This window comes from Podarcis erhardii, assembly GCF_964252035.2.
Source record: "Podarcis erhardii genome assembly, chromosome: 6".
Classification (NCBI taxonomy): domain Eukaryota; kingdom Metazoa; phylum Chordata; class Lepidosauria; order Squamata; family Lacertidae; genus Podarcis; species Podarcis erhardii.
The window spans coordinates 58822146-58838220 of record NC_138510.1 but is presented as its reverse complement, the minus strand read 5'-3'; the positions used below and the strand labels follow the sequence as shown (position 1 = coordinate 58838220).

Here is a 16075-nt window from a genome sequence, read left to right as displayed (position 1 = left end):
TTGGCTTTCTGTTTCCAAGTGGCTGGGAGGAGCAGGTCTTTAGACGGCCTGATATGCTCATGAGGATTTCTCAGTGCTGAAGGCACTTGTGGTGGTTCAGTGCCAGAAATCCCATGTGATACAAAAGGACATTGTTGTGATTTAGGGCTTGTCCAGGTGATAAGAGTCTTCCACAGTTCATCTCGAACTTTAAGCTAAAGTAAAAATATGGGAAAGGTTTAGGGAGTGGGAGAGGTGGTGTACAACAGTTGCTCTTTCGGGACTGTCACCACTTGTCTTGATCGTGACATGTGGAAGGGTCAGGCCCTCCATCCAACCTTCAGGAGCCAACGCCTTTCAGCTAAAGGGAGAGGCAGAGAAATAGTTGTAGTCTGCAGCCAGTTTTGCAGCAAATAAAGAATCATTTATATGTTTATGATACACCAGGATTTCTATATATTTGTATATATTTTATATATGTATATACAGTATATATATTCTGAAGACCTTTCTGCGTGGCCTCCAGGCTAGATGACAGTAACTGAAAGGTGATAATAGTACAAAATAATACAACAACGAGGTTCTTTGACAAGGTAGTGGTGACTTATAAACTTCAGGGTGGGGAGATGATAGTGGCAGTTATCCCTCTCCAGGCCTCAGCTGATGTGGCAGTTTCAACTGCCGCTTTTCAGAGGTTCCGTGGGGACCACAGAGGAGACTAGCACCCCCATCCATGAGAGCTCCCCAGCAACCATGACCAGGTAGTACCAGGCAGTGGCGTAGCGTGGGTTGTCAGCACCCGGGGCAAGGCAAGTAATTTGCGCCCCCTAACCCGTGGATTTGCGCCCCCTAACCCTAACCCCCAGATGTTGCGGCCGGTGCGGCCGGCCCCCCCTGCACCCCCCACGCTACACCACTGCCACAAAGTAGTGCGAGGCTTAATCACATGGCGGGGAAGAAGGCAGCAACTGGGTCCCAGGGGCGTCTCTGATGTGACTTTACGGGCACCATTTGCAAGCGGGGAGCGGCACCCCATCCGCGCGAGTGCGCCCCCAGATGCAGGAGCCGCGCAGGCAGGGCTGGGGGCTGAGGCGCCAATGGAGGGGAGATGAAGGGCCTGCGAAGCCCTCGAGCACCAGAGAGCTGCTCCTGGTTTCGCGGGGGGGGGGGGGGCTCGGCCGGGGGCGGCAGCCCTTTTGTCCGCAGGATGGCAGCGGCGCCACCGGCCAGCCCCATTACCGGCCCGGCCAGCCTCCCGGGGCGCCAGGGCTCCGCCGCAACTAACACCTTCCCTCCAAAACTGGGCTGGTCGGATGTAGTTCTCTCCCGCGCTCAGCTCTGCGCTGGGCGGCCGCTGCATTTTCCCTCCCCCAGATAGTCCCTCCCTCGCTCTCTCTCTGCTCCGCAATGCACGCCTGGCACCCTCCCCCTCCACAGTGGGCGGCGACCCGGCAGCTCGGATCAGATTCGCACAGCCAGCACTGTGAGAGAGAGAGTGAGCCAGGACCAGGTAGGGGCAGAGAGCTCCGAGTGCGCCCCCAAAAATGTTGCGCCCGGTGCGGCTGGCACCCCTTGCACCCCCCACGCTACGCCACTGGTACCAGGTGTTTTAATCACTGGGAGAAAGGCATCTCCTCACACATGCAGTTAGATCAGGCATAGGCAAACTCGGCTCTCCAGATGTTTTGGGACTACAACTCCCATCATCCCTAGCTAACAGGACCAGTGGTCAGGGATGATGGGAGTTGTAGTCCCAAACATCTGGAGGGCCTATGCCTGAATTAGACACTCTGCTGTTGGGAGCAGTGAAGGATCATAACCGAAACTATCCACATCCCAGCCTGGTGGTGATGGTAGTGTGGCTGAGAGTTCAGATCAGTGGTTTGGAACCTCCAGGCCATGGAACTATTCAGGCCTGCTAGGCCTCAGAAATTGGACTGCCAAGCCATACCTACCTTTCCCATGTCTGCTGTCATATATGACATCAAGCAGGGGAAGTTCAAGCCATGAGGTCCTCATTTCTTCCTTGGTAGGGAAAACTGGCACTTTCAAAAGATGCCAAATATGAAAAGAGCCAAGTCTTGGCTGCAAAGGAAAAACCAGGAGCGCATTTCTGATTTGTTATTTGCAGCTGCAGCTTGAATTCAAGCCAGGGAGGCAAAGGTAGAGTCTTCTTAAGGAGCTCCAGCTGCAAAGGGAGCTTTTTCCTTCACACCTGAAGGTACAATCACCTGATAGACAGATCCAGTTTCCCATCCCTGTTTTAGATGGAGGTAGGTAAATGGGGGTGCAATCTGAGGCTGTATCGGCTGCACTCTGATGCAAGGTTAGCAGCTGCCCTACCTGCTGAAGGAATGTTTTTGTCTTCACAATACAAGCAATAAAATTCTTATGAAGACACCATCCATCTCCAGGGTTCTCCAAAGGAAACCCAAGACTACCTCTGGAACTTCCCACCCCTAGGGGAAAAGGAACAAGGAATGGTAATTTGTCTTTTATATTTCTGTGAGTTTGTGGGTGCCAGGCTCCTATAACCCCTGGATCCAGCAAGCGTTAGCATTTAATCAAGGCTGATATTGTTAAACTGGGTGCCAGACCCATTCTAACCCCTGGGCCCAGCAAGTGTTAAAATAGAAGGCAGGCTAGCTTCCTGTGTTTAGGTGATAGGCCGTTAAGAGAACCAAGAAAAGGGGTTTTGTGCCAGGTGACAAATGGGTGGGGCCCCTCCTTTCCTACTTCTTAGATAGTAAGAAAGACAAAAACCAGAGATTAGACTTGAAAGTGTGTGCAATGTGACCTAAAAGTTAAGCTGCAGGCTGCACAGCCAGAGAGACAGAGCACAATGTTTGATCTCTGCTTGAATCCAAGGCTGCAGCTTTGGGAGAAACAAGGCCCTTTTGAGACGCTAATGCTGTGAACCCCTCCATTGTAGGCTTAGGTTGTGTATAGATATGTAAGGTAGGGAAAAGCAGTGCATTTTTTCTTAAAAAATGTTTAGGGGTACTCTCATTTTCCTACTCCTATTGAAATACTGCCCCTCAATGAGGCTAAATTTAGATTCACAAAATGTTTAGGGGTATGCGTACCCCCAGAAAAAAAGCACTGGAGAAAAGTAAAGGTAAAGGACCCCTAGATGGTTAAGTCCAGTCAAAGGTGACTATGGGGTGCTGCACTCATCTCGCTTCCAGGCCAAGGGAGCTGGTGTTCATCCACAGACAGTTTTCTGGGTCATGTGGCCAGCGTGGCTAAACCGCTTCTGGCCATGATGGAAGCCAGAGCTCACGGAAGTGCTGTTTACCTTCCCAGCGCAGTGGTACCTATTTATCTTCTCGCACTGGCATGCTTTCAGACTGCTAGGTTGACAGAAGATGAGACAGCAACAGGAGCTCACCCCGTCGCGCAGGTTCGAACTGCTAACCTTCCGATCGGCAAGCCCAAGAGGCTCAGTGGTTTAGAGTCTCCGCTGTGTCTCATTTCCAAAAGGAAATGCAAACCCTGGGTAAGTTCCCGGAAACTCTGGGATCTTGCACTGCTCGGAGATTGGAGTGCTGTGCAACAATATGGTTTGTACTAGGTTGCATCCCACTCAGTTCCAAACTTGACATTCTAAAGCATTTCTCGTAATGGGTTGGCATTATGGGTAGCTGGGGTGAAGCACCATTTGCTCTCACTGCTGCTAGCCTTTTCAAAGGCATGTTAATAACGTACTTGAAATGCAAGTTTGTTCAAAGGAGCCGATCACTGTATTTGCCATACACCGGTAGCCTTCCAGGACCTGGAGCTTTCTCCTTTATTGACAAATGAGGGGTTGCTTGAGCAGTTCTTGTCTTTGCTTTCTGCGATTCACTGACCAAATGAGAACCTGAACCAGCTGGTTGGCTGTGGAATGACAAGCGTTCTATTTTGCTCCTCCCTTCCCAGACTTCATGTGAATCAGCTAAACCAGAAATACAGGTAGAGAAAGAGGTAGAGGATTTCCAAAGGCGAATACCCTGACAGGACAGTAAAAAAACAAACAAAAAAACCACGTCTTGAATGGAAAAATAACAGGGGAAAGTAGCTGTTCGAGAGAGCCTGGAGTGGTTGATACTCTTTCCAACATGAAAATGGAAGAAGCCGAGGTGGACATTGATACTCTCATTGACGAGATGGATTACATTCCAGGTCACTTTCACTTAGATATGAACTTGAACTTTGAGTCTTCTTCACCTATGAATTTCCAAGGGAGAGACTTGAAGCTGAAACGAGAAAGCCTAACCTATGAGTTAGAGCTCGAAACTGGCTTGCAGCAGTATGCCATCAGAAACCTCCTTGGGGTCTTTTCTTTCTACCTGGAAGAAGTGGAGCAAGCCAAGGAGATTTTCCTCTGCATCTCTCAGGAGGACCCTGAGAATCTGAACACTTGGGCCAACCTCGCCTACGTTTATGATAGGCTGAACAACGAGCAAGAAGAGGCTAGGTGCACCGAAAGACTCTCCCTCTTAATGGGCTTGGATTCGGAAGACCACAAGCCGCAAGGGGACCCCCAGCTCAGAACAGCCCGTTGCTTGGCTGAGCAGGGCTATGCTTACGCCTTCGACGTTGGGCTGGTGAACGAAGAAGAGAAGATGGAGAAACTGACTGCAGGCCTCACTCTCTACGGCAAGGCTCTTGCTTATGGGAAGCAGGTAGGCAGGCTGTTTTACCTTCTGATGTCACTTGCCATTCAATGGGTCATTCGTTGGAAGAGGGATACTAGCCAATACACACACACACCCCTTTTCATTTTCTGTTTCAGAAGGCGCACCATACCCGTCTGTTGTCTAGAAATGTTTTAGAAGTGTGGGTGCTGCATTAGTTGTTGTTATTTATATCCCAGCTTTTTTCCAAAGAGCTCAGGGCGGCATCCATGGTCTCCCCCCTCGTCATTTAATCCCCACAACAACCCTGTGAGGTAGGTTAGGCATCTTAGCTGTTGATCTGTGTAGGGAAAGGTGCTTGTTCTTACAGCAGCAATTGCATCTCCAGTTAGCTTACTAGGCTATTTTGGAGGGAAACAACCCCTCTGGGAGCTGAGTCAGGCCAAGAGAAAGCTCTTCTCATTAAGAACCTCCGCTTCATTTAAACCACTTGTAGCCTTCAAACACCTAATCCTGCATAAATGTGCAAGAGCAAACAAAAGGAGATGCCAATGGATAATACTGATAAGCCAACTTTTAGAATCAGAGCCCTAGATCCTCACGGCCTCTTGTGAGGCTGAGAGGCCCTTTTGTCCTGCTATGCTTCAATAGCGCCTCAGTTCAATTGTGAAGCTCCATGCTTTGGGAGGTGGCTCAGAGGGAGAGCATCTGCTTTGTGTGCAGAAGGCTCCAGGTTCAGTTCCTGGCATCTCCAAACAGGCCCCTGTCTGAAATCCTGGAGAGCTGCTGCCAGTCAGTGTTGGCAATACTAAGCTAAATGGACCAATGGCCTGACTGTGCAAGGCAGCTTCCTATGGAGGTCTCTCTGCTCTCTATCTCCCCTGGCTTCTCACTGCTTGACCAAGACTGTTCTGTTCCAGCAGGCATTTGACCTGATGGGTTGAAGCTTTTTTGTACGTGTGTGTGGTTAATAACCATCCTGTTAGGAAAAAGCTGCTACAATATGTCAGACCCATAGTCTTTGCAGCAGATGAAATGCCTATAGAATGGCTTGCACATGTGTCACAACCAGCCCGCGGTAGTTTTCTGGGGCATTGCTCAGACACATCAGGTTACAGCAACTGCTGCCAGTCGGGCAATGCATTCTGCTACCCTTGTTCACCACCATGAAGCTAACACACAGGTACAAAGTCACGGCATGACACTCACCTTTCTAGCACAGTGCTACATAGGAGCTTCAGGTCTTTAGGTTCTTTTGAAAATGTGACTTCAGAATCACAGGGAAAGGTTGGAGGGACTTAATCACCTCATTATTATGCACTCTAAAATAATACGTTTAGAATTCTAGTGACTCATTTTTTGGTTGGTCATGTCATGTTTTATGATATGCGTGTACAATTTTTGTAATAAGAAAAAAAAATATTTTTAAAAAAGAAGGTTGGAGGATTGGAAACAGCTATGGTCACTGGTGGAGGTGGGGCTTGTTTTGGTATCCTCCCAGATGGGAGGAGCATGCTGCCACAGGGGAGGCGGTAAATTTAAACAAGGATTCTGTAACTGGGCGCAACCTTGATCAATTTAAAAAATAAATAAATCTAAGATGCTTTAGACATGTTGCTTTAAGAAAGAACCAGAAATAACCAAAGATGAGGGCAATTCAAATATTTTATTTGGAATGTTCAAACCTATTAGAGAAGTGGTTGCAGTGCTCCCAAGAAGTCCCTGAACAGCCTGGGCTCAAAGCACAAACCCTCTGCACCAATTTCCAGTTTTCTGATTAGATGCTTTTTAAATATTCTGGACTACTTGGCTCAAGCTGTCCAAACAAAGGTGCAACCTTTTGCACACCCAGTTTATCATCCCCTGCAGCGACAGACAACAGGGAAAATGCAGGTGGCTGAACTGGAGCACTGTTTGTCAAAGCAAAATGTTTGCACTGAGGGGCAGGGCTATATTTATCTTTAAACTACAACTGTGCAGAGTCCAAACTTCTTAAGACATTAGGGAAAGCAGCAGCAGTGGCGGGGGGACATAAAACTAACCATACTAGTAACGGCAAAAATGTTTTAGAAAATAATTGCCACCTTGAGTCACATAAAAATGTTGCTATTCTACCTGTTTTGCTCAGAGCTTCTTGTAGCTAGAACCCGTTTCCTGTTACTCATGGCTGCCCAATTAAATAAATCTTAGCTAATTAGTCTGAGTTGCTTATTGATCAATCAATCAATAATCAATTGAGTGTGAATCAATGTGTATATATCAGCATATATACAGACACACAGAGAGACAAGAAAAAGAATATGTTCTCTGGATTGTGCTCCTTGGAATTAATCCCACTGATATCAGTGGTATTTACTTCTAGAAATGAAAGAATTGGTCAGTTTTGATTTCTCTTAGTTTCCCATTTTCCCAGTCTTAAGTTCATTTCATCACATTCCTGCATCAGTTTGTGGTTTTCTTGTCACCATTTAATGTGCATCTCTCCTAATATGCATTGCATTATTAATATTACATTACTGAACATGGCGAGGACAGGAGTAGCTGCCAAAGTCTTTGATACTTTAATGCAGATACTGGTGTTCAGCCCAGACCTGAAGGCACCTGAGGCCATCACCTTAGAGAAGCTAAGCAGGTGGCTGGTTGGGTGGCCACTGCTTGGGAACCACATGAATGCCACCTTGGATTCCACAACCAAAGAATGGTTGGAAAATAAATAGAAGGCAATGATATTTTAAAATGTATTTTCAGGGAGGCAAATACTGCTTTTCTAAGAACTTCTCTCTCCCTCTTTCAGATCCCTTTGGAGGAGAAACGAAGCTGGTACTTCACTATGGCCACCCTGCACATCAGGTGAGGCAAGAATCAGGACGAAAAGCCACCTCAAAGGAAACAGAAACAAGATGGGCTCTGAGGGGCAAGTCTAGAACTTTTTGTGATGGGATCCACTTAGGGCTTATCCACATTTACTTTTTGCCCCATGCTTTCTTGGGCACAGGTCTGTGCTTCCCCGGTTCCTGTCTGAGTGCTTTTAAAAAATAAATAGCCCAGTGCTTTCCCCAGGAAAACCCAATATTTACTGCTGAATTAGATCAAATGGTAGGGTTGCCGTAGTTTTTGAGCAATTTTTAATTAAATTCGCCAAAATCTACACTACCAGCGTGGGCTGCCATATGTCCTGATTTTCCCAGACATTTCAGTGATTTCTGACTATGTCCAGGAAATTCTGGATGCGCGGCAGCCCTAGCAAATGGCAACTCATGCTTTCTACGGATGGCCGTTTGCTCCAACGCCAGTGAGTTTCGTGGCTGAGTGGCCCAACTAGACATCACTGCATCAGATTCCTAGCATGCTTTTCACTCATAAATTCTGCCATCGCCAGACTTGGATCAGAGGTGTGGTCCTATGATGTCCTATTCCCCTACACTGACTGAAATTTGTCTCACAAGGGACAAGTTGCAGGTGATGGGGAAGCAATTCAGGTCAGGAAAGCAGCATTAGAAAAGAGTTAAACAAGAAACAAAAAACCCTTAACACTGCTGCCCTGATCTGAATCAGGATTCCTGTGGCCGTATTTACCGTTATTCATGAGGGCATCTGATCACAGACTTCCCAGAATTATATGGTTTGATCAATAGTCCAGAGCTGTAGTCCAGTCTACGCCAAGCAGGTACCTTCCAGCTATTTTGGACTACAACTCTCTATCAACCTCAGTCAGCATGGCTGATGGGGAGTCATGGTTCAAAACAGCTCAAGGGCACCAGGTTGGCAAAGGCCACTATACCACACAAGAACATCTGGAGTGAGTTAAGGCCCAACAGGACACGAAGCATATCACTTTCAGTTGCAAAAAGAAAGGGAGAGGGCAGGTTCAGGAGGGGCAGCAGTTGGCTCTGCCCCCTGGCACAGCATGAGTCCCTAGCCTGCATCCCTGTTCGCCAAAGCCGGGTGCAGGCTAGGATCCAGGAAGGGCATCGCTGTTCCAGTTCCCTCGTTGGTGCTCCCATAACGCTGCTGCACTAAGAGGGGTGAGTGGACTTTGCAGCAAAAAAACAAAACAAAACCACCCTTTACCTTTTTAGCCTTGGAAGGAAAGTTACTTACCTGGAAATAACCCCCACTGAAGTAGGACTTACTTCTGAGTAGATGCACTATTGCACTATTATTAGAGTTAAGCATTTGTGGATTAGGGCCTAATTTATCAGCACTACAGTCTTAGAACCACCATAGCGCACAGGGAAATACTGATTTTGAATGAGCGTAAGTACTGTTGTTAAGGCTAGGTTGAGTGGGTGGGGGGTTATTTTCCATTTACTTCTGCTATGTTTCTTGTTGGCTGTATTTCATATATTGTGCTGGTAGGCACCTTGCACCATACAGAACTATGAACCAATCAGCATTAGATCAAAGACAACCACAGAGATTTTGATCCACGATCTTTCCTCCTTATGTTACATCAAAGGGGTTTTGTTACAAAATCAGAGATAAATCAATTGTCATGGAAAGCAGTGTCAACAATATAGAACATGAAAATTAGAAAGGACAAAGAACAATGCTTTGCAGAAAGACTTGCCAAAGCATCATTCATTACTGTATAGGGCGCAACATTTGACAATTTTTAAAAATAAGATGTGCCTTAATCTTTCCCTCCCCAGTTAATGACCACTCCCAAAGCTGTTTCCCAACACTGCAGCTAGCCTAGAAAAAAGCCTTCTATTGGCTACAACCAATGGCTTAGCTATAGCAAGTGTTCCTTCCTATAACTGAAGTAGAAATGGTATATTTTTTAAAAAAGATTAATCATACTATATGGGGCAAAGGCAACCTGACCATTAGGTCCAGTCATGACCGACTCTGGGGTTGCGGCGCTCATCTTGCTTTATTGACCGAGGGAGCCGGCATACAGCTTCTGGGTCATGTGGCCAGCATGACTAAGCCACTTCTGGCGAACCAGAGCAGCGCACGGAAATGCCGTTTACCTTCCCGCCAGAGCGGTACCTATTTATCTACTTGTTCTTTGATGTGCTTTTGAACTGCTAGGTTGGCCGGAGCTGGGACCGAGCAACAGGAGCTCACTATATGGGGTACTATACTACTATAGACATATAATTCTAAAGTTCTTGTTATTTTTTTTTCTTTTCTCAGTCACTCCTCTGTTTTCTTCACTTCTTACTACCCTCTGTGGCCCCCCATTTACATGACTTTCACCTGTGCCCCCCTTGGAATATCCTTAAGGCCCTCAGTTGAGAAATGCTGCAAAGGGTTATTTTGCAGCAGATGGTGGTTATTTTGGGGAACTATATATTGCATTTTATGTCTTTTGTATTTTATATTAACTGTTTTGAAATATTGCTGCCAAACCCATTGGATGGGGGTAAAACAGTGGCATTTGGAGTAAATCATTTGCTTGCCAGTTTTAGAGCTCTGTATATGCAGAACAACAAATCACAATAGCCCTTTTCTCTCTTCACTTCAGGTTGGATGCGATGTGGATGAACAAGGGCAATGATGAGGAAAAAAGGTTGCCAGCCTTCAACAGAACCTTGGTTTTGCTTCAGCAAGTCCTGAAGTGCTCCAGCCTACATTATAGAGGTAGGAGAAGTCACTTGCACAATTGAAACCATGTAATTACATGTGTAATTCACACATGCAGCTCTGCATCCCACAAGACTGTTGCAACCCAGGTGTGTGTAATTGGGCTCTTCAGCTCAGCTAGCAGAAGTTCAACTGAGTCTTCATTGCTGCAATCTCCATGCCCAGTGAGGCAAACTACTCTTTATTTTCACAAGTAGTTTGTTTCATCAGCTGGGAAACCTCAGTGCTTGGTTTAAGCTGGCATAAAATGTTCCTTTGGAACTTTTCTACTATAACCCAACCTCAGTAACTGTCTGTAAATCATTTTGAATTGCTTTGGAGAAGGTAGAGTAGAATTTACAATGCCGTTTGTAATATGTTGCCCTGCTTTCAATTCTGTTCTCTTCCTCTTCTAGCCTTGGCCTGGTGCTATCTTGGGATATTGTTTGAAAGGAAATATTCCTTCTCAGGTACCCCTATGGCTATTCATGACTGTGGGTACTCTGGGACAGATCCCCTCGACTGCTTTGGAAAAGTAGGTTACGAGTTTTTTTGGGGGGGGGCTATCTGGGGGGATAGAATGTATAAGAACAAGCTTTCCAAACCAGTTCCTTTGTCAGGTTAATGGCTTTGCCTGGCTAGTTAAGGACCATGATTTAGCATAATCAAAGAAGTTGCTCTGTACCATAAAACAAATGGGTGAGATTTTCCCCACACACCCCTCACCCAGCTGCAGGGCTGGATTAACCATTGAGCAAAATAGAGGGGGGGGCACCAGATAAATTTTCCATTGATGGATTTTTAACATTAATAGTCACAAATTGCTCAGCTGAGATTCCATTATATTAAAAATACCAACAGAACAACTATGCAACAAGGCAAGCTGGGTGCCTTATTTCTGCTAAGTTTCTGCTAAGTTTAGAAGCAGATGTGTTGCGTAAGGTTAGTTTTGAGGATCTGATCAAAGACTTTGCAATTAGAAAAAGTAGGAGAAAAATTCGTCAAATATAAATAAAGTGGAAGTACTGTATACAAAAATAAACATTGTTTTCCACCATACTGTGGGTTTTGTTTAATTTTGAAAGATAAAATGTTATTTTACTGTTTATTGTTGTTTATATTTTGAATAAGATATATATGGAGGCCCTCTAAATTATCTTAATCTGGCCCTGCCCTGCTGCTAGCAGAACAATAGCCAGAGTGGGTGGAGCTGCAAAGCTGAAGCTAGAAGCTGCAGAGAGAGATGTATTTGGCCTGTGCTGGATCCAAAGCTGTGGCCAGTGGAGAAGCAAGATCTGTTGGGGTGTTAAGGCTGTGAGTGTTTCAAGTGGTGCTAATTATAATTAAGGATAATGCGGGTGTATTATAAAACAAAGACCCCTTCTACCCTTCAGGAGAGGAGGATAGACACAAAACTAGAATTTGTTGACTCTGGGTGTACCTTTTGTTGGCCTCCCTGTCTTCTCCCCTTTCCAGTGGTGCCAGCTACCACTTGCTTATTATAAAAGGCCGTGCTATAACTGACAGAAGGGAAGAGATACCCTCTTTTGCTCATTTCCTTCTCATCCAGAGCAAGGTGCCATCTCAGTTCATGTCCTCGCACACTTCAGTCCTTTCAAAGGGCATAATGTACAATGGCGGCCAAGCTGAATGTTGACACATAAATTTCTCCTTTCATTGCCCATTGTTCAACAGAGCAAGGAGAAGTTCACTAATGGAACAATGTATTGTGGATTTGTTTGTTTTTAAGGCAATAGAGATAGCTAGAGAAAACCCACTGGTTCTGAACCGCCTAGCAAAAATCTTCCACTTCCTTGGCAAGCAAGAGATGGCAATGGCAGTCTGCAACATGGCCTTAGATGTGCTGCCAGATCCAGTACTTAACTGGCAGGCATATTGCATGCGTGCCAAGGTATGTAATTCTCCTTTAAAAACAAGGCCTTTGTAACATACAAATGCTATGGGAGACCAGCTGGGGGTTGTTGTTTTTTTGTATTAATAGGGGCAGGGGTGGTGGGGTCTGTCAGCATTGTGCTTCCTGAATAGCCATTAATGCAGCTGCCTATCTGGGCAGCATCAATTATTTTGGTTTAACTGCATAAACAAAAAGTCTCTTCTTGTAACTTCTCCTAACGAGGGCACTGCTTAAATTCCAGTGCCACCAACTCTGTTAGAACATATGAACCTGCCTTGGTCCATCTAGCTTAGTAATATCTGTGTCTATTTGATATAAGCTGTTTATTTTAAAGTTATTGTGACTTTTTTGTATTGGATCAGATAGTTATTAAGTGTGCAATCTTTGTTGTCCATTTTGTCTATTCTTCAGCTTGTAAACCACCTTGTGTATAGTAATTATAGGTATACAAATTAAAAGTGAATGAAGGGCAGTATCTGGCAGAGGCAGTAATTTACTGATTTAGACTCTGAACTTAATGGACTTATGGGAGGGAGCTTTAGATGGTCGTATGCATTACTTCACTTACTTCCATATGTGGTGAGTCAGCCTTGCTGTGTCTGAGGCCTCCCCTTCCCATTCTGAGGAATGGGGGGTCCCACACTTCAGCCCCAAAGTCCTACCTTGATGGTACCACTGGGTCTTTCCAAGCTCTGAGCCCTGAGACCTTTTTAATAAGAGAGGTTGGGGAATAAAGAACAGTAATACAAACTAATGCGCAAGGAGGGGAGGGCAAAAAAGTGTTTAATAGCTCTTTATTTTTAGATGCTGCTTAAACTATATTTGCGTGATTTGGATCGTGTGAAGATGGGCCTGGGAGGAATGCCAGACCAGAGAAATCTCTCTGATGCCAAAGCTGATCTCGAGAACGTCATGAAGGTGCATCCGTGTCTGAAGACTTACCTTGACCTAGGCCAGGTGAGTGAAAGCAACCACCTTGTCCAGACATATTCATTCTCTTCACTTTATTTTATCTGTATGATAATAAAAGTGTTGTTGTTCATTCAGGCTTTAACAGGACTAAGGCTGCTTTCTTAACTTCAGTAACTTGGAAGCAAGCGCTATTTGAATCCAATATAATTTATTTTTGAGTAAACATTGTTAGGATTGCACTTTTTAATTATTTAATTTTAGAGTGTTAATTCTAGAGAGATCTCAGAAATGTAATCTGAATGTGATGAGAGCATATCCATTTTTAACCACTAGTAACATCTGGAGAAGTTCTTGTGTGTGCATGGATCTCTGAAGGGATGAGCAACATAAGGAGCTATTCTGAACTTTCAGTTCGACTACTTGCTCTGGTTCTATTTGGTGTGACTCACCCACAAGCCAGGTGCTTGGGAGGAAGCCTTGTTGAAGTGGCAAAATTTTGTGAATCTTTTGTTCCCTTCTCTAAAATAATACATTAATTTAATAGAAAGTTCCTGCCTAGCAGCCTACTTAACCAACTCAAGGCACCAGTGGTGTTGACCTGTGTAAAGCCCTGAAGTTGCCCTGGAATAGCTTTGTCTATGTGGGGTGATCTCTCTCCCTCAATAGAAACTTGCCTATTCTGAGGGGAAAATGCTTTCAGATAAAAAATGAGAGCTGAACGTCACTGAGGTCCTGTTTTAGTTTCTTTAATGGTTGATCATACAGGGGCTTCTTGACTATAACTCTGTTATTACACAGCCTCACTGTTGACACACAGCCTCACTCTACAAACTTTTAAGAAAGGGAGGGGAAACCTATGGCCCTCCAGATGTTGCGGGACTACAACTCCCATCATGCCTCACCATTGGCCATTGCTGGCAGGAAATGCAGTCCAACAACTACAGGAGTGCCACAGGTCGCCCCTCTGTGCTTTAAGAGAAAGTACAAGATATTCAAGAAAGTTTTTTTTATGATTCATTACCATTATATTAAAAAATGTATTTTCTGGCTGTTACTCAGCAGTGAACATTTATGGATTTGTTTTCTGCAAGCTGTAAGCCATCTTTGTTCTTTGGACATGTTTAAATAAATACTGAGTGTTCCTCCTTTCCCTCCCTGCCCATCAACTGCTCTTCCAGGTATGTTACTACATGGGAGTAGATGCCATGCAGGAACTTTTACTTGTAGATGAAAATGCCGTGAACAATGCCCTCGTGTTCTTTGCTAAAGCCATGGAATTAGACCTGGGGAATGTTTTGCCTGAAATCCAGCTGCTGAGGGGGAAATGCCTTCGGATAAAAAATGAAGACCTGAATGCCATGGAATGCTTCAAGCAGGCAATAGAGCTGGATGATGTGGGTTCTGTTTACACAGAGAGCTTCCGTTGCTTAATGGAAATGCTGCTTGCCTTGTTCAGTCAGAAGAGGATGAATACAGAGATGCTGATGAAGGAAGTAGAGTTGTGGGTGAAGAAGGCTGAGGAGAAATATCCCAAACAGCGAGTGCAGCAGGAGCTTAGGCTAGTGTGTCGTCACTACACAGCTGAGGTGCTTGAGCTCTCCAAAGCCATGGTGGCCAGAGGGAAGACTGAGCTGGTGAAATTGCTCTTTGAGACCATGAAGTGTGACTTTAACAAAGGTAGACGGAATGAACGCTCACTCTCCTTTTGAATGGCTGGTTTACTTTTCAGCCACGTGGCATAGCAAGAGGTTTAGCTCTCCCCATAGTTTGCGGAAAGAATTATGAAAAGCTATATAATAAAATGTGATACTTTCTAGAGCACCCACCAAGTATTATTCTCCCATATACATGGAGGAGTCGAGGTATGTGTGCTCATATTAAAAAATGAGTGTACCGGTAATTATTTTTTTTCAAAGCAAAGCATTAAATAAGCTCAAAACGTTTACACTATGTATGTATGTATGTATGTATGCATAGCACACAGAAGCAGGTCAACAGGACATAAAATAGCCTTCATTTATTAGTGGGAAGCAGGTAAGGTGTAAGTGATTTACAGAAACACTCTGACAACGTTTTACATGTATCATTTCTCAACCATCAAAACTTAATGTGACCAGATATTGATACTTATGTCCTTGCTTTGGATATATACATTCATTTAACTTAATTGTAGCAACCTAAGGATGTGCTCTTCCGTTTGGAAGAAAACCACCACCCTCACCCCATATTTTTCACTTAATGAAAAAGAGATATAATAGGTGTTTATTTAGAATTTAAAAAACAAGAATATGTATGTACCTGTTTGGTTTTGTCTGTTGAAAATATTGAATGAAAGCCTCCAAATTCACTATATTTTGTTGTTAGGTATGTTTTACATTTTCTGCACCTGCCTTTGAATCAATCGTTGTCTTCACATATCATGTGGGCTTCTTGCTAGGCCACATATTGAACTCACAGAATGGATTAATTCTGAACCGATTGTGGGGATGTTCTTTTGTCACATTTCCAGAGCAATTAATTAAAACTACTAGATAAGTTAACAGTCATATTCAGAATCACATATTCAGTAACTTATCTACTGATCTTATCAAGTATGCAACCTGTGGGTGCCAACTCCCTGAGGCCCTGCGTGGCTGAGCACCTACAAAATTCCCCATAAAGAGGATGGGCACCCACACATTTCGGTGCCAAGGCCATACACACTGCATGGCACCCATGGCCACGGGGCCAAGCTGGCACTCCTGTGCAACCAGTTACATTGGTGCTGCTATTCTGAGATGTACTCACTGCATTTAAATAATGAATTTCTTGCGGGACTCTCCAAATAGCCAACACCTGTTGATTCATGCTTGGACATTAGTTCATGTGATAGTTTAAGCTGTTCCTGGCAAGGAAAAGACAGTCTCTCAATTGTCAATGCGCCCTTCATTCTGATCTTATAGGGATGTTTCAAGTGATCTAATGTGGCATTATAATAGAAGAAAAACAGCACATGCTACACAGCGAATATCAACCAAGAGAGAAAAGCACTGGGTGATGTTGAGAAGGATGAAACCCAAGCTCTCAGGAATGACACTGC

At 44.7% G+C, this 16075-nt stretch overlaps 1 protein-coding gene across 4 annotated transcripts; it reads left to right on the top strand.

The window, feature by feature from the left end:
• Positions 1-19: 19 nt before the first annotated feature.
• On the top strand, positions 20-16074 carry TTC22 (tetratricopeptide repeat domain 22). Of its 4 annotated transcripts, none has more exons than XM_081867076.1 (9): positions 25-156; positions 2358-2462; positions 3901-4646; positions 7393-7448; positions 10072-10187; positions 10586-10704; positions 11920-12081; positions 12889-13041; positions 14175-14810. In XM_081867076.1, the coding sequence occupies exons 3-9, from the start codon at positions 4080-4082 to the stop codon at positions 14703-14705; spliced, it is 1704 nt and encodes a 567-aa protein (XP_081723202.1). In that variant the 5' UTR covers positions 25-156; positions 2358-2462; positions 3901-4079; the 3' UTR covers positions 14706-14810. The 4 variants fall into 4 exon arrangements, with proteins under 4 accessions (XP_081723203.1, XP_081723202.1, XP_081723204.1 ...); XM_081867078.1 differs by lacking the exons at positions 25-156; positions 2358-2462 and adding exons at positions 635-740; positions 15939-16074 and having other exon boundaries at positions 14175-14673; XM_081867077.1 differs by lacking the exon at positions 2358-2462 and having other exon boundaries at positions 20-156.
• Position 16075: the final 1 nt, after the last annotated feature.